At 47.9% G+C, this 23,031-nt stretch overlaps 1 protein-coding gene across 1 annotated transcript in view; it reads right to left on the bottom strand.

Moving 5' to 3' along the window:
- abcc10 (ATP-binding cassette, sub-family C (CFTR/MRP), member 10) overlaps window positions 1-23,031 on the bottom strand; it is a 306,950-nt gene that overhangs the window by 232,043 nt on the left and 51,876 nt on the right. The window contains exons 9-11 of the mRNA XM_072548805.1: window positions 22,167-22,265; window positions 21,402-21,591; window positions 1,081-1,158 (exon numbers count right to left, since the gene is read on the bottom strand). Coding sequence (XP_072404906.1) covers window positions 1,081-1,158; window positions 21,402-21,591; window positions 22,167-22,265 — 367 coding nt within the window. The remainder of the gene's footprint in view (window positions 1-1,080; window positions 1,159-21,401; window positions 21,592-22,166; window positions 22,266-23,031) is intronic.

Below are 23,031 nucleotides of genomic sequence, written 5' to 3'. Positions count from 1 at the left end.
TAAAGTGCTCTGCTAGGCGGCGTCCAGTCTCCCTCATCTTCCACCTCGGAACACTTCAACCCCAGGGCTTCAATGTGGACTTCACCAGTTTCCTCATTGCCCCTTCCCCCACCTCACCCCAGCTCCAAACTTCCAGCTCAGCACTATTCCCAGGACTTGTCCTACCTGTTAATCTTCCTTCCCACCTGTCCACTCCACCCTCCTCCCTGACCTCTCACCTCTCCGGCAAAAAACTCTCCGCCCCCACCCCCTCTCCATCAAAAACTCTCCGCCCCCGTCCCCTCTCCGGCCTATCACCCTCACCTTAACCTCCTTCCACCTATCACATTCCCAACGCCCCTCCCAAGTTCCTCCTCCCTATCTTTTATCTTAGCCTGCTTGGCACACCCTCCTCATTCCTGAAGAAGGGCTTATGCCCGAAACATCGATTCTCCTGATCCTTGGATGCTGCCTGACCTGCTGCGCTTTTCCAGCAACACATTTTTCAGCTATCACCTTCATCCCCTCCCCCACTCACCTATTGTACTCTGTGCTTCCTTCTCCCCACCCCCACCCTCCTCTCATTTACCTCTCCACCCTTCAGGCGCTCTGCCTCGCTTCCTGATGAAGAGCTTTTGCCCGAAACGTCAATTCTCCTGCTCTTCGGATGTTGCCTGAACTGCTGTGCTTTTCCAGCACCACTCTAATCCAGAATCTGGTTTCCAGCATCTCCAACCCTGGTTTTTACCATATTTATTGTATCTGCCAGTCCATGTGTAATTTATAGTTTGTAAGAACCATTGGGATTGTTGAACAGGATCGGCTTGATAATTTCATGAATTTAACATGAGTCCGAATCAATCTTATTAGCTGACACATGATAGAAACGTGGGTGACAGATCCTCCGGGGTAGGGGGGTGGGGCAGGGGGGACGAGAACAACCAAGCAATTACAATGTTGAATATATGTTGACCATTTGAAGCTCAGGTCTTTTCTGCAAATCCATGCACTCCCATTGGAAAACTGTGAAGTCTGTGTGACTAGACCTGCATGTGTTCACATGGTTAAACCTCTACATTCCGAGCAGTATGACACGCTTACCTGCAGCTTTCTTTTTGGTCTGCTTCTGTTTCGTAGTTGGGTAAGCTTCCACTCTGGGCAGAATTTCATGGGGGGTACCTATCCAAAGAAGTAAATAATTTCACAAGGGGAAATCTGCATCCAACAAGCCAAATGTTCATGTGCATTCAGAAACCATTACTTTGTCCTGATCTCAGTGCAAGCCCAAACAAATATAGCCCAATCATAACTCTGTCTGCCCGCTCTGTCTCTCATGCAGCATTTAATTTTTGCTTTCTCTTTACAAATTGTAGATTTAAAATTTCCTTGCCTGATGTTCAACATTCTGGCTGTGGCTGAAATAACTGCACAGGGACTGGGACCCCGGCACCAACTCACCCTTTCATTCATCATCAAGAGTACTCTGGCTGTGTCTGAAATAACTGCACACAGACTGGGATCCTGGCGCTAACTCACCCTTTCATTCCTCAGACACAGAATACTGGCTGTGACTGAATGCAGAGTCCTATTCCCAAAAACAGAGTCCCACTCCGGAGTGCAGAGTCCCATTCCAAGAAACAGTGTCTCATTCCGGAGTGCAGTGTCCCATTCCCAGAAATAAGGTCCACTCCAGAATACAGATCACATTCCCAGAAACAGAGTCCCACTCCAGAATGCAGAGCCCAATTCCAAGAAACAGAGTCACACTCCAGAACTCAGAGTCACATTCCCAGAAACAAGGTCCACTCCAGCTTGCAAAGTCCCATTCCCACAAACAGAGTCCCATTCCCAGAAACAGAGTCCACTCCAGAATGCAGTATCCCATTCCCAGAAAGAGACTCCCACTCCAGAATGCAGGGACCCATTCCTGAAGAAGGGCTCATGCCCGTTATGACAATTCTCCTACTCCTTGGATGCTGCCTGACCTGCTGCGCTTTTCCAGCAACACATTTTCAACTCTGATCTCCAGCATCTGCGGTCCTCACTTCATCCCACTCCAGAATGCAGAGTCCCATTCCCAGAAACAGTGTCTCACTCCGGAGTGCAGAGTCCCATTCCTAGAAACAGTGTCTCACTCCGGAGTGCAGAGGCCCATTCCCAGAGACAACGTCCACTCCAGAATGCAGAATCCCATTCCCAGAGACAACGTCCACCCCAGGATGCAGAGTCCCATTCCCAGAAACAGAGTCCACTCCAGAATGCAGAGTCCCATTCCCAGAAACAGAATCCACTCCGGAGTGCAGAGTCCCATTCCCAGTAACAGAGTCCCACTCCGGGATGCAGAGTCCCATTCCCAGAAACAGAAACAAAGTCCACTCCAGAATGCAGAGTCCCATTCCCAGAGACAGAGTCCCACTCCAGGATGCAGAGTCCCATTCCCAGAAACAGAATCCACTCCAGAATGCAGAGACCTATTCCCAGAAACAGAAACAGAGTCCACTCCAGGATGCAGAGTCCCATTCCCAGAAACAGAATCCACTCCAGAATGCAGAGACCTATTCCCAGAAACAGAAACAGAGTCCACTCCAGGATGCAGAGTCCCATTCCCAGAAACAGAGTCCCACTCCAGAATGCAGAGTCCTATTCCCAGAAACAGAGTCCACTCCAGAATGCAGAGTCCTATTCCCAGAAACAGAAACAGAATCCACTCCAGAATGCAGAGTCCCATTCCCAGACACAGAGTCCACTCCAGAATGTAGAGTTCATTACCAGAAACAAGGTCCACACACAGAGGAAGAGTCCCCTCCTGAAGGCAGCATATGCACACCCCATAACACACATACAAGTGTATAGCCTTGATAGAGGCCTGGTCAATCCATGGAGGCCCAGGCCCACGCCCAGTGATGTAGTTCACTGTGAAGGTGCTGTTCACTCCAGCGGACAGAGTCGACTCCAGCTGGCAGCAAATTCTCACCTCCCAGCCAACACACAGGTGCTCCATCTCAACAGAGGCCCAGTCCATTCACATAGGCTCAGGCTTCCATCCACCACAACAATTAATCTGGATTGGTACTGTTGACACACAGGGGCTCAGCCCACAACACCAAAAAATCAAAACACATGCAAAAAGAAAAAGTACAAGGGTTAAGCCTGCTACAAAATCAGCATTGTCCTTGATCAAAATAAAACAGAGCAACACAGGCTGCATCCAGCCGGTAAAACAGCAGTTCCCTCATGAGAACTGAAATACAGAGCGACTGTGTAAACGAAACCACACAGCAATCAGGTCCCGAGAAACAAGAACCACCAACAGGACACTGTTCGACACAGCCAGCTCAAAGCTAACCCTGAACTGACGAGATTCCAAATCTCCCAGTTAGATTTTTTTTCGTTTTGCTAAAATTGAGGAGATCCTATATCACTTGGGTTTGTTTTATATAAATCAGTACAAAATACAAACAAAGAACAAAAAACAATTAACAGCAGTTCACCAAAAACCCGTTAATAGCATGGGAAGGGACAGCAAGGTCAAACCACACACCCCACTGTGCAATCAATTAACAGGGAAATGGGAGCCAACCCACACACCCCAGTGTGCAATCAGTTAACAGGGAAATGGGGGCCAACCCACACACCCCACTGTGCAATCAGTTAACAGGGAAATGGGGGCCAACCCACACACCCCAGTGTGCAATCAGTTAACAGGGAAATGGGGGCGAAACCACACACCCCAGTGTGCAATCAGTTAACAGGGAAATGGGGGCCAACCCACACACCCCAGTGTGCAATCAGTTAACAGGGAAATGGGGGCCAACCCACACACCCCAGTGTGCAATCAGTTAACAGGGAAATGGGGACAAACGCACACACCCCACTGTGCAATCAGTTAACAGGGAAATGGGGGCCAACCCACACACCCCACTGTGCAATCAGTTAACAGGAAAATGGGGGCGAAACCACACACCCCACTGTGCAATCAGTTAACAGGGAAATGGGGGCCAACCCACACACCCCACTGTGTAATCAGTTAACAGGGAAATGGGGGCCAACCCACACACCCCACTGTGTAATCAGTTAACAGGGAAATGGGGGCCAACCCACACACCCCACTGTGTAATCAGTTAACAGGGAAATGGGGGCCAACCCACGCACCCCACTGTGCAATCAGTTAACAGGGAAATGGGGGCCAACCCACACACCCCACTGTGTAATCAGTTAACAGGGAAATGGGGGCAAAACCACACAGCCCAGTGTGCAATCAGTTAACAGGGAAATGAGGGCGGAACCACACACCCCACTGTGCAATCAGTTAACAGGGAAATGGGGGCGAAACCACACACCCCAGTGTGCAATCAGTTAACAGGGAAATGGGGGCCAACCCACACACCCGACTGTGCAATCAGTTAACAGGGAAATGGGGGCCAACCCACACACCCCAGTGTGCAATCAGTTAACAGGGAAATGGGGGGCAACCCACACACCCGACTGTGCAATCAGTTAACAGGGAAATGGGGGCCAACCCACACACCCCACTGTGCAATCAGTTAACAGGGAAATGGGGGCCAACCCACACACCCCAGTGTGCAATCAGTTAACAGGGAAATGGGGGCCAACCCACACACCCCAGTGTGCAATCAGTTAACAGGGAAATGGGGGCCAACCCACACACCCCAGTGTGCAATCAGTTAACAGGGAAATGGGGGCCAACCCACACACCCCAGTGTGCAATCAGTTAACAGGGAAATGGGGGCCAACCCTCACACCCCAGTGTGCAATCAGTTAACAGGGAAATGGGGGCCAACCCTCACACCCCAGTGTGCAATCAGTTAACAGGGAAATGGGGGCCAACCCACACACCCCACTGTGTAATCAGTTAACAGGGAAATGGGGGCCAACCCTCACACCCCACTGTGCAATCAGTTAACAGGGAAATGAGGGCCAACCCACACACCCCACTGTGCAATCAGTTAACAGGGAAATGGGGGCCAACCCACACACCCCACTGTGTAATCAGTTAACAGGGAAATGGGGGCCAACCCACACACCCCACTGCGCAATCAGTTAACAGGGAAATGGGGGCCAACCCACACACCCCAGTGTGCAATCAGTTAACAGGGAAATGGGGGCGAAACCACACACCCCAGTGTGCAATCAGTTAACAGGGAAATGGGGGCCAACCTACACACCCCAGTGTGCAATCAGTTAACAGGGAAATGGGGGCCAACCCACACACCCCAGTGTGCAATCGGTTAACAGGGAAATGAGGGCCAACCCTCTCACCCCAATGTGTAATCAGTTAACAGGGAAATGGGGGCCAACCCACACACCCCACTGTGCAATCAGTTAACAGGGAAATGGGGGCCAACCCACACACCCCAGTGTGCAATCAGTTAACAGGGAAATGGGGGCGAAACCACACACCCCAGTGTGCAATCAGTTAACAGGGAAATGGGGACAAACACACACACCCCACTGTGCAATCAGTTAACAGGGAAATGGGGGCCAACCCACACACCCCACTGTGTAATCAGTTAACAGGGAAATGAGGGCCAACCCTCTCACCCCAATGTGTAATCAGTTAACAGGGAAATGAGGGCCAACCCTCTCACCCCAATGTGCAATCAGTTAACAGGGAAATGGGGGCCAACCCACACACCCGACTGTGCAATCAGTTAACAGGGAAATGGGGGCCAACCCACACACCCCAGTGTATAATCGGTTAACAGGGAAATGAGGGCCAACCCACACACCCCACTGTGCAATCAGTTAACAGGGAAATGGGGACAAACACACACACCCCACTGTGCAATCAGTTAACAGGGAAATGGGGGCCAACCCACACACCCCACTGTGTAATCAGTTAACAGGGAAATGGGGGCGAAACCACACACCCCAGTGTGCAATCAGTTAACAGGGAAATGGGGGCCAACCCACACACCCCACTGTGCAATCAGTTAACAGGGAAATGGGGGCCAACCCACACACCCCACTGTGCAATCTGTTAACAGGGAAATGGGGGCCAACCCACACACCCCACTGTGCAATCTGTTAACAGGGAAATGGGGGCCAACCCACACACCCCACTGTGCAATCAGTTAACAGAGAAATGGGGGCCAACCCACACACCCCACTGGGTAATCAATTAACAGGGAAATGGGGGCTAACCCACACACCCCAGTGTGCAATCAGTTAACAGGGAAATGGGGGCCAACCCACACACCCCAGTGTGCAATCAGTTAACAGGGAAATGGGGGCCAACCCACACACCCCACTGTGCAATCTGTTAAGAGGGAAATGGGGGCCAACCCACACACCCCAGTGTGCAATCAGTTAACAGGGAAATGAGGGCCAACCCACACACCCCAGTGTGCAATCAGTTAACAGGGAAATGGGGGCCAACCCACACACCCCACTGTGCAATCAGTTAACAGGGAAATGGGGGCCAACCCACACACCCCAGTGTGCAATCAGTTAACAGGGATATGGGGGCCAACCCACACACCCGACTGTGCAATCAGTTAACAAGGAAATGAGGGCCAACCCTCTCACCCCAATGTGCAATCGGTTAACAGTGAAATGGGGGCTAACCCTCACACCCCAGTGTGCAATCAGTTAACAGGGAAATGGGGGCCAACCCTCACACCCCAGTGTGCAATCAGTTAACAGGGAAATGGGGGCCAACCCACACACCCCACTGTGTAATCAGTTAACAGGGAAATGGGGGCCAACCCTCACACCCCACTGTGCAATCAGTTAACAGGGAAATGGGGGCCACCCCACACACCCCAGTGTGCAATCAGTTAACAGGGAAATGAGGGCCAACCCACACACCCCACTGTGCAATCAGTTAACAGGGAAATGGGGGCCAACCCACACACCCCACTGTGTAATCAGTTAACAGGGAAATGGGGGCCAACCCACACACCCCACTGCGCAATCAGTTAACAGGGAAATGGGGGCCAACCCACACACCCCAGTGTGCAATCAGTTAACAGGGAAATGGGGGCGAAACCACACACCCCAGTGTGCAATCAGTTAACAGGGAAATGGGGGCCAACCTACACACCCCAGTGTGCAATCAGTTAACAGGGAAATGGGGGCCAACCCACACACCCCAGTGTGCAATCGGTTAACAGGGAAATGAGGGCCAACCCTCTCACCCCAATGTGTAATCAGTTAACAGGGAAATGGGGGCCAACCCACACACCCCACTGTGCAATCAGTTAACAGGGAAATGGGTGCCAACCCACACACCCCAGTGTGCAATCAGTTAACAGGGAAATGGGGGCGAAACCACACACCCCAGTGTGCAATCAGTTAACAGGGAAATGGGGACAAACACACACACCCCACTGTGCAATCAGTTAACAGGGAAATGGGGGCCAACCCACACACCCCACTGTGTAATCAGTTAACAGGGAAATGAGGGCCAACCCTCTCACCCCAATGTGTAATCAGTTAACAGGGAAATGAGGGCCAACCCTCTCACCCCAATGTGCAATCAGTTAACAGGGAAATGGGGGCCAACCCACACACCCGACTGTGCAATCAGTTAACAGGGAAATGGGGGCCAACCCACACACCCCAGTGTGCAATCGGTTAACAGGGAAATGAGGGCCAACCCACACACCCCACTGTGCAATCAGTTAACAGGGAAATGGGGACAAACACACACACCCCACTGTGCAATCAGTTAACAGGGAAATGGGGGCCAACCCACACACCCCACTGTGTAATCAGTTAACAGGGAAATGGGGGCGAAACCACACACCCCAGTGTGCAATCAGTTAACAGGGAAATGGGGGCCAACCCACACACCCCAGTGTGCAATCAGTTAACAGGGAAATGAGGGCCAACCCACACACCCCAGTGTGCAATCAGTTAACAGGGAAATGGGGGCCAACCCACACACCCCACTGTGCAATCAGTTAACAGGGAAATGGGGGCCAACCCACACACCCCAGTGTGCAATCAGTTAACAGGGATATGGGGGCCAACCCACACACCCGACTGTGCAATCAGTTAACAAGGAAATGAGGGCCAACCCTCTCACCCCAATGTGCAATCGGTTAACAGTGAAATGGGGGCTAACCCTCACACCCCAGTGTGCAATCTGTTAACAGCCAACCCTTTCACCCCAGTGTGCAATCGGTTAACAGTGAAATGGGGGCTAACCCTCACACCCCAGTGTGCAATCAGTTAACAGTGAAATGGGGGCTAACCCTCACACCCCAGTGTGCAATCAGTTAACAGGGAAATGGGGGCCAACCCTCACACCCCAGTGTGCAATCAGTTAACAGGGAAATGGGGGCAAACCCACACACCCCACTGTGCAATCAGTTAACAAGGAAATGGGGGCCAACCTCTCACCCCAGTGTGCAATCAGTTAACAAGGAAATGGGGGCCAACCCTCTCACCCCAGTGTGCAATCGGTTAACAGGGAAATGGGGGCCAACCCTCTCACCCCAGTGTGCAATCAGTTAACAGGGAAATGAGGGCCAACCCACACACCCCACTGTGCAATCAGTTAACAGGGAAATGAGGGCCAACTCTCACACCCCAGTGTGCAATCAGTTAACAGGGAAATGAGGGCCAACCCTCACACCCCAGTGTGCAATCAGTTAACAGGGAAATGGGGGCCAACCCACACTCCCCACTGTGCAATCAGTTAACAGGGAAATGGGGGCCAACCCACACACCCCACTGTGCAATCAGTTAACAGGGAAATGAGGGCCAACCCACAAACCCCAGTGTGCAATCAGTTAACAGGGAAATGGGGGCCAACGCACACACCCCACTGTGTAATCAGTTAACAGGGAAATGGGGGCCAACCCACACACCCCACTGTGCAATCAGTTAACAGGGAAATGGGGGCCAACCCACACACCCCACTGTGTAATCAGTTAACAGGGAAATGGGGGCCAACCCACACACCCCACTGTGTAATCAGTTAACAGGGAAATGGGGGGTTCCCCACACACCCCAGTGTGCAATCTGTTAACAGGGAAATGGGGGCCAACCCACACACCCCACTGTGCAATCAGTTAACAGGGAAATGAGGGGGACCCCACACACCCCAGTGTGCAATCAGTTAACAGGGAAATGGGGGCCAACCCACACACCCCAGTGTGCAATCAGTTAACAGGGAAATGGGGGCCAACCCACACACCCCACTGTGCAATCAGTTAACAGGGAAATGAGGGCCAACTCTCACACCCCAGTGTGCAATCAGTTAACAGGGAAATGAGGGCCAACCCACAAACCCCAGTGTGCAATCAGTTAACAGGGAAATGGGGGCCAACGCACACACCCCACTGTGTAATCAGTTAACAGGGAAATGGGGGCCAACCCACACACCCCACTGTGCAATCAGTTAACAGGGAAATGGGGGCCAACCCACACACCCCACTGTGTAATCAGTTAACAGGGAAATGGGGGCCAACCCACACACCCCACTGTGTAATCAGTTAACAGGGAAATGGGGGGTTCCCCACACACCCCAGTGTGCAATCTGTTAACAGGGAAATGGGGGCCAACCCACACACCCCACTGTGCAATCAGTTAACAGGGAAATGAGGGGGACCCCACACACCCCAGTGTGCAATCAGTTAACAGGGAAATGGGGGCCAACCCACACACCCCAGTGTGCAATCAGTTAACAGGGAAATGGGGGCCAACCCTCACACCCCAGTGTGCAATCAGTTAACAGGGAAATGGGGGCCAACCCACACACCCCACTGTGCAATCAGTTAACAGGGAAATGAGGGGGACCCCACACACCCCACTGTGCAATCAGTTAACAGGGAAATGGGGGCCAACCCACACACCCCAGTGTGCAATCAGTTAACAGGGAAATGGGGGCCAACCCACACACCCCAGTGTGCAATCAGTTAACAGGGAAATGGGGGCCAACCCACACACCCCAGTGTGCAATCAGTTAACAGGGAAATGGGGGCCAACCCACACACCCCAGTGTGCAATCAGTTAACAGGGAAATGGGGGCGAACGCACAAACCCCACCTGAAGTCATCAAAAAGGAAACAGTAACAAACTTATCCAAGACAGTTGAATTAACCAAACAATAAAACAGTGCATAGAACACACACCCAGCACTGGTAATGCAGCAAACCACCAGCCCCATGCCCCTTCCTATCCTCAGTCCACCCTGATTCACCTTCTGACCACACACCAACCCAAGGGCCGCCCGTTCTGTTTATCTCCTGCTTATATTGGTCAGCCAGGGCTTTCCTGATTGGTCCAGGTTGACAGCCCCAATCATGGAGTTGGTCGGATACAAGATCCACCTGGTGTCAATCACAACTGTGTCTCTCCAAGGGTCACATGCTGAATCCCACATGATGTGACCATGGCCCGTGGCATGAGTGGGATATCCTCGTGGCAGAATGGCCGTACAGCTCAGAGGGAATGGTGATGATGCTCGCATGCAGAATCTCAAGTGCTGTGGCAGTTTGATGCATCTTCAACAGGCTGACGTTTGGGGTAGAGGTCACTTCCTCTTCATAATGATTCCAGTTGATAGAAACATGGGTCAAATCAGAAACCATAAGGAAACCTGAATTGTCAGTCCCTTTATTCAAATTCATTTGTCACTGGCTAGCCAAAGCTTTTATTGGCTGTCCCTTGGTGGCCTTGAGAAAGTGATGGTCAACTGCCTTCTTGAACCACTGCAGTCCATGTGCTGCAGGCAAACCCATATGCCCTTAGGGAGGGAATTCCAGGATTTTGGCCCAGCAACACTGAAGGAATGGCGATATATTTCCAAGTCAGGATGGAGAGTGGCTTGAAGATGGTTGCATTCCCATGTATCTGCCATTCTTGTCCTTCTAGGAGGAAGTGGTCTTGGTTTGTCTGAGGATCTTTGGTGAATTTCTGCAGTGCATCTTATAGATAGGACACACTGCTGCTACTGAGCATCTCTGGTGGAGGGAGTAGATATTTGTGGATGTGGTGACTATCAAGTGGGCTGCTTTCTCCTGGATGGTGTCAAGCTTCTTCAGTGTTGTTGGAGTTGCAACTATCCAGGCAAGTGGGGAGTATTCTCCTGACTTGTGCTTTGTAGATGGTGGACAAGCTTTGAGGAGTCTGGAGGGCAGTTACTTGCCATAGTATTCCTAGCCTCTGACCTGCTCTTGTGACCACTGTGTTTACATGGTAATTTCACTTGAGTTTCTGGTCAATGGCAACCCCAAGGATGTTGCTCATGGGGGATTCAATGACGGTAACACCGTTGAAAGGCAAGGTATAGTGATTAGACTGTCTGTTATTGGAGATGGTTAGTGCCTGGCATAAATGTGACTTGCCACTTGTCAGCCAAAGCCTGAATATTTTCCAGGTCCTGTTGCATTTGTTCATCACTGCTTCAGTATCTGAAGGTGTGAGTATTTGCAAAACATTGTGCAATCATCGGCAAACATCCTGACTGAGGTGACTGATTTCTAACAACCAGGACTATCTTCCTATTTGCCAGGTACGACTCCAACAATGAATCCAATTCCAGTTGTACTAGGACTCCTTGATGCCACACTCGGCTGAATACAGCCTTGATGTGAATGGCTGTCCCTCTCCCCTCCCCTCTGGAATTCAGCTCCTTTGTCCATGTTTGACCCAAGGCTGTAATGAGGTCATGAGCAGAGTGGCCCTGGCAGAACCCAAACTTGGTGTCACTGAGCAGGTTATTGCTGAGCAGGTGCTGTTTGATAACACTGTTGAAGACACCTTCCATCACTTCACTAATCACAGAGAGTAGACTGATGGGGTGGTAACTGCTTTTTGCATGCACCTGGGCAATTTTCCACATTGGAACTGGACTGGAACTAGGGGAGTGGTCAATTCTGGAACACAAGTCTTCAGTGCGATAGCCATATTTTTGTTAGGGCCCAAAGTCTTTGAAGTGTCCAATGTCTCTAACCATATTACTCTATATCAGGCACCACAGTGGTTAGCACTGCAGCCTTACAGCACCATTGACCCAGGTTCGATCCCAACCTCGGGTGACTGTGTGGAGTTTGCACATTCCCTGTGTCTGTGTAGGGGTTCCTCTGCATACTCTGGTTTCCTCCCACAGTCAAACATGTGCAGATCAGGTGAACTGGCCATGCTAAATTACCCACAGTGTCCAGGAATGGGCAGGTGAATGAATATGCAGGTGACAAGAACAAGATGGGGGATGGGAGGGGGCAGGATGCTCCTCGAAGGGTCGGTGTGGACTCAAGGGTGCGAATGGCCTGCTTTCTATGATTGCATGATTTCTTGATATCAGGTTGGCTGAAGACTAGTATGTGTAGTGCTAGGGACCATTGGAGGAGGCCGAGATTGATTATCCACTTGGTACTTCTGGCTGAAGATGATTGCAAATGCTTCAGTCTTATATCTTGCGCTCAACTTCTCCCATGGTTAAGGATGGGGATAATGGTGAAGCTGCCTCCACCACTGAGTTGTTTAATTGTCCACCACCATGCACAACTGGATGTGGCAGAGCTTAGATCTGATCCACAGGCTGTGACATCACTTCGCTTTGTTGCTTGTGCTGTTTGGTTGGAAGTCGTCCTGCTTTGTGATATGCCTGCTGTTGTTCCTGGCAAGCTCTTGAAACAGGATTGAACCCCTGGCTTGACAGCAATGGTTGAGTGGGGAATATGTCGGGCCATGAGGTTGTAGATTGTGCTGGAGTACAATTGTTCTGCTGTTGATGGCCCATAGCACCTCATGGATGCTCGGTTTTGAGTTGCTAGATCTGTTTGAATATATCCCACTGCGCATGGTGACAGTGCCACAGCACGCAAAGGATGGCATTCTCAACTTGAAGATGCATTTTGCCTTCAAACAGATAGTGTGGTGGTCAGATGCTTTTGCTGAAGTCAGATTGTAAGGATCCTTTAGGATTTGACCAGCTTGGTCAGGAATGGCACTCTTGGTGATGGACAGTGAAATCCAGACTATGTTTTGTTCACTTGCCCATCCTCAGTGCTTCCTCAAGGACTGTTCAACATGAAAGAGTACCGACTCATCAGTCAACAGAGGGCAGTACTTGGGAATCAGTAGGAGGTTTTCTTGCCCATATTTAACCTAAAGCCATGAGATTTCCAGAGGCCCAGATTCAACGTTGAAGACTCCTGGGGCAACTCCCTCCTGACTGTATCCCACTGTGCTGCCACCTCTGCTGGGTGTGTCCTGCCAGTGGGACAGGACATATCCACTGATGGTAACAGTGGCATCTTGCCTTGTTTATCCTGACCAAATGCATCACCTCATATTTATCCAGGTAGAATTCCATTTGCCACTGACGAGCCCATCTGACGAGCCCATCTGACGAGCCCATCTCTATCCTCCTCACTATTTCCCAATACACTATATCATCCGTGAACTTACTCATCAAATATCCTACATTACAGTTAGATTGTTTCTATACACCACTAACAGCAAAGGCCCCAACCCTGATCACTGTGGAATTCCTCTGGAGGCAGGCTTTCAGTCACACAAGCAGACCTTGACTGTCACCGTCTGCTTCCTGCATGGGAAGAGCAAGGTTCATGAGGTTCGGGGCTTTCCAGTTGCCTTAATCAGTGCAGGAAGTGAACCTGTGCTGTTGGCATCACTCTGCATCACAAACCAGCCATCCAGCCAACTGAGCTACCTCACCCCAAAGGATAAGCTTTTGTTCAATCACAAGATGGATCCTGACAAGCTGTCCACTAGAAGTCAAGTTTTTGTGTTAACCATATGACAGCCAATATGGAGCTGTATTTTCATGGGGTCTGACAGACTCTTCGGATTTTAAGAGTCTGCACCTGGAACACGATTCCAGGGTTCCTGGCACATTCCCTGGGTTATGGACTAGGCCAGACCACTCAAAACATTCTTAAGCAGGCAGTCCTAGACCTAACTTTACAATTTGTTTCGCTAAGTGTACAGTGAAAATTACCCAGGGTAAGATAGCTAGGCTGACTACTAGATTTTCAAACAGGCAAAAAATGTATTCACAAAATTACACAATGAAACACAAAGAACAAAATAAAGAACCCCTACAGAACTCAGTCTATCCAACTAGACTTAATTATGCTGTTCCGAATACACACAACAGTCCCAATAAGCAAACTCCCTTTAAAGCCCAGTATAAATGGAACACATGCTTCCTGGTTCAAGTTGAAGGGCAGGAGAGAGAGAGAGTTCCCACACAGCTCCCTGTTGAACTTCTCCCCAGTTCAGACTGAACTAAAACTGCTCAGCTCAGCTCAGCTAGGGAGCTGATCACTCCCCTTTCTTTATACAGGTCACTTCTAAAACATGACCACTTTGGCCTGAAGACTCATTTGTCTACATATAAACAAAAGGCCTCTCAAAATCCGTTTCATCTCTGAACCAAACCAGACTGATTGGAGTCCAGCCCAGTTTATTAACCCTCTGAAAAAAATCAAAGACAGAGTCTCCTTTACCAAGGAATAGCCTTTAGAAAAAAAAGGCACAAGCTTTCTGACACCTGTTTCACCCAATTTTAACCAGTGCAGGATAATGGGCTGGTGCAGACCACAAATTCACACACTGTGCTCACTGGAGGGGACCGGTAACTCCTTATCCCTCACAGTTTATGAAAAGTCAAAGTGGCTTTTCAAGGACTGTGGTGCAGAAACCGTAGCCACTCTCCCCTACATCAACGACATCTCGGAAATGACTGCCAGACTACTCAGACCCCCTAGGCATCATGGTAGCCCACAAACCCACCAACACACGAAAACAGCAGCTAATGAACTTGAAAGACCCCATACAGACAAGCAAAACCAATGTCATTTGCAAATTACTGTGCAAGAACTGTAACAAACACTACATTGGACAAACTAGCCACGAGGATACATGAACATCAACTAGCCACAAAAAGACATGACCCACTCTCACTAGTATCCTTACATACAGATGAAGAAGGACACCACTTCTATCCTAGGACAAGCCAAACAGAGACACGCACAAGAATTCCTGGAAGTATGGCATTCCAACTGGAACTCTACCAACAAACACATCTACCTGGACCCCATTTACCACCCTCTGAGAAAGATAACACGAAATGACATCACCAGCCCAAGAAAGCCTCAACACATAAATAGAAAGTGGGTCACTAACACCAGTGCTTCACCGGAGGCTCACTGATGACATTACCTAGTATGATGACGATACATCTGAAAATGAAGTTTGCAGCTCAGCAAGCAAACTTACAGACAGAAATGATTAAAATTAAAATACTAGGGCCATTATCCTCACCCCCATGCTGTTTGGGACAGAAATATGGGTCTGCTAAAGGAGTTAGATCAAGAATTGAAAACAGATGTCCCTTTTAAAACAATTTCACATTGATCATTTCTTGTGTAGTGTCAGGTATTATTGAACTGTATTACAGTCCTAAGTATCCTATCCCAGTGTAAACACAAGATTTATCAGGCACAGCACGATCCAATTCTGAGCACAATGTTTTTGAAAATAAGAAGGATTTGTTCTCACCTTTAAATGGAACTGGACAAGGGGACAACAGTCTTAGAGTCATCGAGATGTACAGCATGGAAACAGACCTTCGGTCCAACGCATCCATGCCGAGCAGATATCCCAACCCAATCTAGTCCCACCTGCCAGCACCTGGCCCATATCCCTCCAAACCTTTCCTATTCATATACCCATCCAAATGTCTCCTAAATGTTGCAATTGTACCTGCCTCCACCACTTCCTCTGGCAGCTCATTCCATACACGTACCACCCTCTGCGTGAAAAAGTTGCCCCTCAGGTCTCTTTTATATCTTTCCCCTCTCACCCTAAACCTATGCCCTCTAGTTCTGGACTCCCCGACCCCAGGGAAAAGATTTTGCCTATTTATCTTATCTATGCCCCTCATAATTTTGTAAACCTCTATAAGGTCACCCCTCAGCCTCCGACACTCCAGGGAAAACAGTCTCAGCCTGTTCAGCCTCTCCCTGTAGCTCAGATCCTCCAACCCTAGCAACATCCTTGTAAATCTTTTCTGAACTCTTTCAAGTTTCACAACATCTTTCCGATAGAAAGGAAACCAGAATTGCACACAATATTCCAACAGTGGCCGAACTAATGTCCTGTACAGCCAGAACATGACCTCCCAACTCCTGTACTCAATACTCTGACCAATAAAGGAAAGCATACCAAACGCCTTCTTCACTATCCTATCTACCTGCGACTCCACTTTCAAGGAGTTGTGAACCTGCACTCCAAAGTCTCTTTGTTCAGCAACACTCCCTAGGACCTTACCATTAAGTGTATAGGTCCTGCTAAGATTTGCTTTCCCAAAATGCAGTACCTCACATTTAGCTGAATTAAATTCCATCTGCCACTTCTCAACCCATTGGCCCATCTGGTCAAGATCCTGTTGTAATCTGAGGTAACCCTCTTCGCTGTCCACTACACCTCCAATTTTGGTGTCATCTGCAAACTTAGTAACTGTAAGTCTTATGCTCACATCCAAATCATTTATGTAAATGACAAAACGTAGAGGACCCAGCACTGATCCTTGTGGCACTCCACTGGTCAGAGGCCTCCAGTCTGAAAAACAACCCTCCACCAACACCCTCTGTCTTCTACCTTTGAGCCAGTTCTGTATCCAAATGGCTAGTCCTCCCTGTGTTCCATGAGATCTAACCTTACTAATCAGTCTCCCATGGGGAACCTTGTCGAACGCCTTACTGAAGACCATATAGATCACATCTATTGCTCTGCCCTCATCAAACTTCTTTGTTACTTCTTCAAAAAACTCAATCAAGTTTGTGAGACATGATTTAGATTAGATTAGATTACATTACAGTGTGGAAACAGGCCCATCGGCCCTTGAAGTCCACACCGACCCGCTGAAGCGCAACCCACCCATACCCCTACATTTACCCCTTACCTAACACTACGGACAATTTAGCATGGACAATTCACCTAACCTGCAGGCCTTTGGACTGTGGGAGGAAACCGGATTACCCGGAGGAAACCCACGCAGACACGGGGAGAACGTGCAAACTCCACACAGTCAGTCGCCTGAGGCGGGAATTGAACCCAGGTCTCTGGCGCTGTGAGGCAGCAGTGCTAACTACTGTGCCACCATGCCGCCAAATTTCCCATGCACAAAGCCATGTTGACTATCCCTAATTAGTCCTTGCCTTTCCAAATACATGTACATCCTGTCCCCCAGGATTTCCTCCAACAACTTGCCCACCACCGAGGTCAGGCTCACCAGTCTATAGTTTCCTGGCTTGTCTTTACCGCCCTTCTTAAACAGTGGCACCACATTTGCCAACCTCCAGTCTTCCGGCACCTCACCTGTGACTATCGATGATACGAATATCTCAGCAAGAGGCCCAGCAATCACTTCTCTAGCTTCCCACAGAGTTCGAGGGTACACCTGATCAGGTCCTGGGGATTTATCCACATTTATCCGTTTCAAGACATCCAGCACTTCCTCCTCTGTAATCTGGACATTTTGCAAGATGTCACCATCTATTTCCCTACAGTCTATATCTTCCATATCCTTTTCCACAGTAAATACTGATGCAAAATATTCATTTAGTATCTCCCCCACTTTCTGTGGCTCCACACAAAGGCCGCCTTGCTGATCTTTGAGGGGCCCTATTCTCTCCCTAGTTACCCTTTTGTCCTTAATATATTTGTAAAAACCCTTTGGATTCTCCTTAATTCTATTTGCCAAAGCTATCTCATGTCCCCGTTTTGCCCTCCTGATTTCCCTCTTAAGTATAATCCTCCTTTCTTTATACTCTTCTAAGGATTCACACGATCTATCCTGTGTATACTTGACATATGCTTCCTTCTTTATCTTAACCAAACCCTCAATTTCTTTAGTCATCCAGCATTCCCTATATCTACCAGCTTTTCCTGACAGGAATATACTTTCTCTGGATTCGTGTTATCTCATTTGTGAAGGCTTCCCATTTTCCAGCCGTCCCTTTACCTGCGAACATCTGCCTCCAATCAGCTTTCGAAAGTTCTAGTCTAATACCATCAAAATTGTCCCTTCTCCAATTTAGAACTTCAACTTTTAGATCTGGTCTATCCTTTTCCATTACTATTTTAAAATGAATACAATTATGGTCGCTGGTCCCTAAGTGCTCCCCGACTGACAGCTCAGTCACCTGCCCTGCCTTATTTCCCAAGAGTTGGTCAAGTTTTGCACCTTCTCTCGTAGGTATATCCACACACTGAATCAGAAAATTGTCTTGTACACACTTAAGAAATTCGTCTCCATCTAAACCTGAAACACTATGGCAGTCCCAGTCGATGTTTGGAAAGTTAAAATCCCCTACATAACTACCCTATTATTCTTACAGATAGCTGAGATCACCTTACAAGTTTGTTTCTCAATTTCCCTCTGACTATTGGCGGGGGGGGGGGTCTATAATACAATCCCAATAAGGTGATCATCCCTTTCTTATTTCTCAGTTCCACCCAAATAACTTCCCTGGATGTATTTCCGGGAATATCCTCCCACAGCACAGTTGTAATGCTATCCCTTATTAAAAATGCCATTCCCCCTCCTCTCTTGCCTCCCTTTCTATCCTTCCTGTAGCATTTGTATCCTGGAACATTAAGCTGCCTGTCCTGCCCATCCCTGAGCCATGTTTCCGTAATTGCTATGATATCCCAGTCCCATGTTCCTTACCATGCCCTGAGTTCATCTGCCTTCCTTGTTAGGCCCCTTGCACTGAAATAAATGCAGTTTAATTTATTAGTCCTACCTTGACCCTGCCTGCCCTGACTGTTTGACTCACTTCTGTTCTCAGCTGTACCCGTCTCAGATCGATCTCTTTCCTCACTATCTCCTTGGGTCCACCCCACCCCCCCTCCCCCCACCTTACTAGTTTAAACCCTCCCAAGCAGTTCGAGCTAATTTCCCTGCCAGTATATTAGACCCCTTCCAATTTAGGTGCAATCTGTCTTTCTTGTACAGGTCACTTCTACCCCAAAAGAGATTCCAATGATCCAAAAATGTGAATCCTTCTCCCACACACCAGCTCCTCAGCCATGCATTCATCTGCTCTATCCTCCTATTCCTGCCCTCACTAGCTCGTAGCACTGGGAGTAATCCAGATATTACTATCCTCGAGGACCTCCTTTTTAAATTTCTGCCTAACTCTCTGTAATCTCCCTTCAGAGTCTCAACCTTTTCCCTTCCAATGTTGTTGGTTCCAATGTGTCCAACTTCAGGACCAGCTGACCCATCGTCACTGACCAAAGCGACTCAGACAATTGATGGCCACAGCCTAAGGTGTCTCCCCTCGAGATACAGGGTAGATCAACAAGTGTTGAGGGGCAGAATGTAGTCTCAGAGAGCTGTTTCCTCCAGGTGGAAGACCAGGCTAGAAAAGGAGGAGGAAGACCAAGGGATGAGTTCCCTAACCCCTCTGATTCAGTGCAGATTGCTGCCTCCACAACTTTAAAGAGACCAACACATTCCACCTCAACTGCATGTTTGCACTCAGGGGTCAGTAATCCTCCCCTAATTATATACTTTTCATTGTCTAATTAACTAATATTTCTAAACTGCTGCTTTTGAACGAACTTACAAAGCTATCAGATAAACGTTAATGAACCAGTGACTGCATATATTAGGTAAGTGAGATCACAAGCCCCACCAAAATTAACAAAGGTTTGGAAATGCTTTTTCCCAAAGGTACAGTAATGAGAATTGGATGGCAGGAAAAAAACACAAACAACAAAGTCCTTCCTTGTGCTCAGCTCAATAACACAGAGTCAAAATTAGAGTGGTGCTGGAAAAGCACAACAGGTCAGGCAGCATCCGAGGAGCAGGAAAATCGACGTTTCGGGAGAAAGGCCTTCATCAGGAATCCGAGGAGCAGGGGAATCGACATTTTCCTGATGAAGGGATTTTGCCCGAAACGTCGATTTCCCTGCTCCTCGCATGCTGCCTGACCTGCTGTGCTTTTCCAGCACCACTCTAATCTGGACTCTGATGTCCAGCATCTGCAGTACCCACTTTCATCTCAACAACACAGAGGCCAGTTTTCAATAATTCCCCTTCAATGGGAAGGCTGCGTCCCTGCAAGGATGACAAGAGAAACTTCAAGCAAACCTCCTATGAGGGACTGTCTCAGGGCAAGCAATTTCACAGGCATCAGTACAAATGAGACAAGGTCACCCTAAAACAGAGCAGATTGAGTATTACTTCTTTTGTGAAAGCACTGCAGCAGAAAAACCCAGATGGAGGTCAGCACTTGGTTCAGCATTTTCTAAGGGCAATCTATACCAAACACAGAAGTTAGCCAGACATGGCGCAGTTGCAGAAGCTCCCCAGGCACCAAGAACCGGTTCTACGGATGTCCATCATCAAATCAGGCTGTTTACTCATGAGACAACGTATCGGTGGTGATGAAATCACTTGTAGTGCAAATCTTTTTTGATTTTTTTTATGGCAAGTGATATTATTGATGGTCCCATCAGAGACTAGCATTCCATTCAGAATTTTTTACAATTAATTGAACTTAATGGGGGTATAGATGACAAAATGATAGATTTTGTATCGATGGGAGTATATATTACATGGAGGTCATCCTGAACTTGTAGCAAACACCAGCTCAGCTGAGGATGCAAAGGAATTCGAGACAGTGCAAAACAGGTTGACGGGAATGATTCCAGGATGAGGAGTGCCAGTTAGGTAGATAGATTGGAGAAGTTGGGATGGTGTTTTTCTTGGAGAGGAGACAATAAGAGGAGATCTGATCAATGTCTTCAAAATCAGCAGAGCTCTGGACAGAGTGGATAGGATGAAACTGTTCACATGTCTCAGGATCAAGAACACAAGGGGGCACAGATTTAAACTGGTTTGGAAAAAATGCCAAAGTAACCGGAGGATAAACATTTTCACATAACTGCTGACTAGCGGCTAATATCCACTGTCTGATAACATGTTGGAAACAGATTCAACTGAGACATTCAAAAGGGAATTACGTCATTTTTTGATAAAGATTAATGAGTTACAGGGAGAAGAGGAAGGAATGGCAGAAGATGAGATGCTCATTTTGAGTGCCAGCACAAATGCAATGGCCCGAAGAGCTGGTTTTTGCTCTGTAACAATTCTGCCATTCTATTCGTTCACTGAATTTCAATTCCATACCTTGCCATGGCAGGATTTGAACTCTTCTCCAGTGAGCATTAATCTGAGTCCCTGGATTACTTGTCCAGCATTATTAACACTGCAGTACCATCTCCATATACTTGAACAATAAGAACACAACAACAAACCCAAGTTCATTTTGCCCTCTCTGAGAGAGCCAAATGACACAAGCAAATGCAGCATAAACTGAGGACTTAAGATGGAAGCCTACAGGCTCTTACAGAACAGTACCAGATATCTGTATTTAATTTGGGAGTGAATAACTCACCTGTCTTTACAATCCTTCCATCTTCCATTAACACTACTACATCAGCCATATCCAAAAACTCTGTCCGATGTGTACAAAGGATGACAGTTTTATCTTTCAAAACTCCCAAAATACATTTTTCCAACAGGTGTTTGGCTACATCCTTATCTACGGCAGCTAATGGGTCATCAAGGAGGTATAGTTCTTTATCCTGTAGAAGACAACAAGGATTAGTAAGTTCTTGAATTAATTTTCTTTATTAAACTCCTTCACACCCCCCAATCCCAAAGTCTCAAAATCAAATATTAAGCAGAAAGATTGGTAAATATATCTGTATTCATGAGATTAGACAATAGCAAAACATGGTGTCACAAAGCATCTCCTCACTCAAAGGATCAAGAAAAGCTGAAATATTCTTGATCAAAAATACTGTTGAGACTAGGTTAATTGAAAAACATACATCTGAGAGATAACTTGTTCAGACAAAGAATATGGAGAAAAGATAAATGGACAGTTCAGCTAAGACTAAACTGAAGACCGAACCAGCTCTCTGGGATGAATATCACACTCTATTCTTGCCATTTGTGTATGCGTCATCTCAGTCACTTGCAATTTGACATGAATTCCTCCAAACTTTCCCTCCCAGGTCATTCCATTTGGGAATGCCTTGCTTTTCTCAACCTTGCACAGGAACACAAACAAGGATTTTCCAACCATGCTGGCCATTAGCAATTACAAATCTCTTTGGTTGTAAATACTTGAACCCTGCAAAATAACTGAAGTTACCATGTAAACAGCTCTGGCTAGGGCGACACGAGCTTTCTGTCCACCACTGAGGGTCACTCCGCTCTCACCAACCTCTGTCTGATCACCATTCGGCAGAATCTAGATCCAAGTAACAGTTACAATTAAGATCTCTGTTGCAGTTCTGGGTTAGTGTGATTGAAGGCTATAAATACAATGGCAATTTGTGATTGAACAGCATATTCCACACCTGGAACCTCCATCCCATGGAAGAACAGAGCAGCAGGTGTGCAGGAATTGCAAACTGACATCGAATAAATGAGATTGGAAAGGTCAACACATGTATGAATGATCTGTGCAGCGGAAATGGATTTCAATTCTAGGGCACTCGCATCAGTCCCATAGACAGAGAGAGAACTACAAACTAAATAGTGGGTTCAGCAATCAGCTTGGGAAGCTGGGTCAATGAGCCTTGAGAAGACAGCAAGGCAGCAAGAAAGGAAATGATGATCACAGATTGGCAGGAAGGGACAGAGCATGCAAGCCAAATGTGAACAAGCAGATATGGTGAGGGGTAATAACAATAAAAAGATAAAACCAAAGGCTCTGTATCTGATTGCACCTAGCATTCATAACAAGATAGCTGCCAGGGACCAGTTGTGCAGTTCTGCACATTACAGGAGGGACATGGTAGCACTGGAGAGGGTGGAGAAGAGATTTACCAGGATGCTGCCTAGGCTGCAGAGTTTCAGTTCTAAAGAAAGGCTGGACAAACTGAGAATGCTTTCCTTCATGCAGACAGGATTAACAGAGAATATGATTTCGGACGTTTAAAATTATGAGAGACATAGGTCGTGTAGACAGGAAGAAACGTTATCTCTTCCTGAGGGAATCAATGACCAACTGC

Source organism: Chiloscyllium punctatum, chromosome 3, assembly GCF_047496795.1.
Source record: "Chiloscyllium punctatum isolate Juve2018m chromosome 3, sChiPun1.3, whole genome shotgun sequence".
In the NCBI taxonomy this organism is placed as follows: Eukaryota; Metazoa; Chordata; class Chondrichthyes; order Orectolobiformes; family Hemiscylliidae; genus Chiloscyllium; species Chiloscyllium punctatum.
The sequence above is the reverse complement of the archived record's forward strand: the minus strand, read 5'-3'. Positions and strand labels throughout refer to the sequence as shown.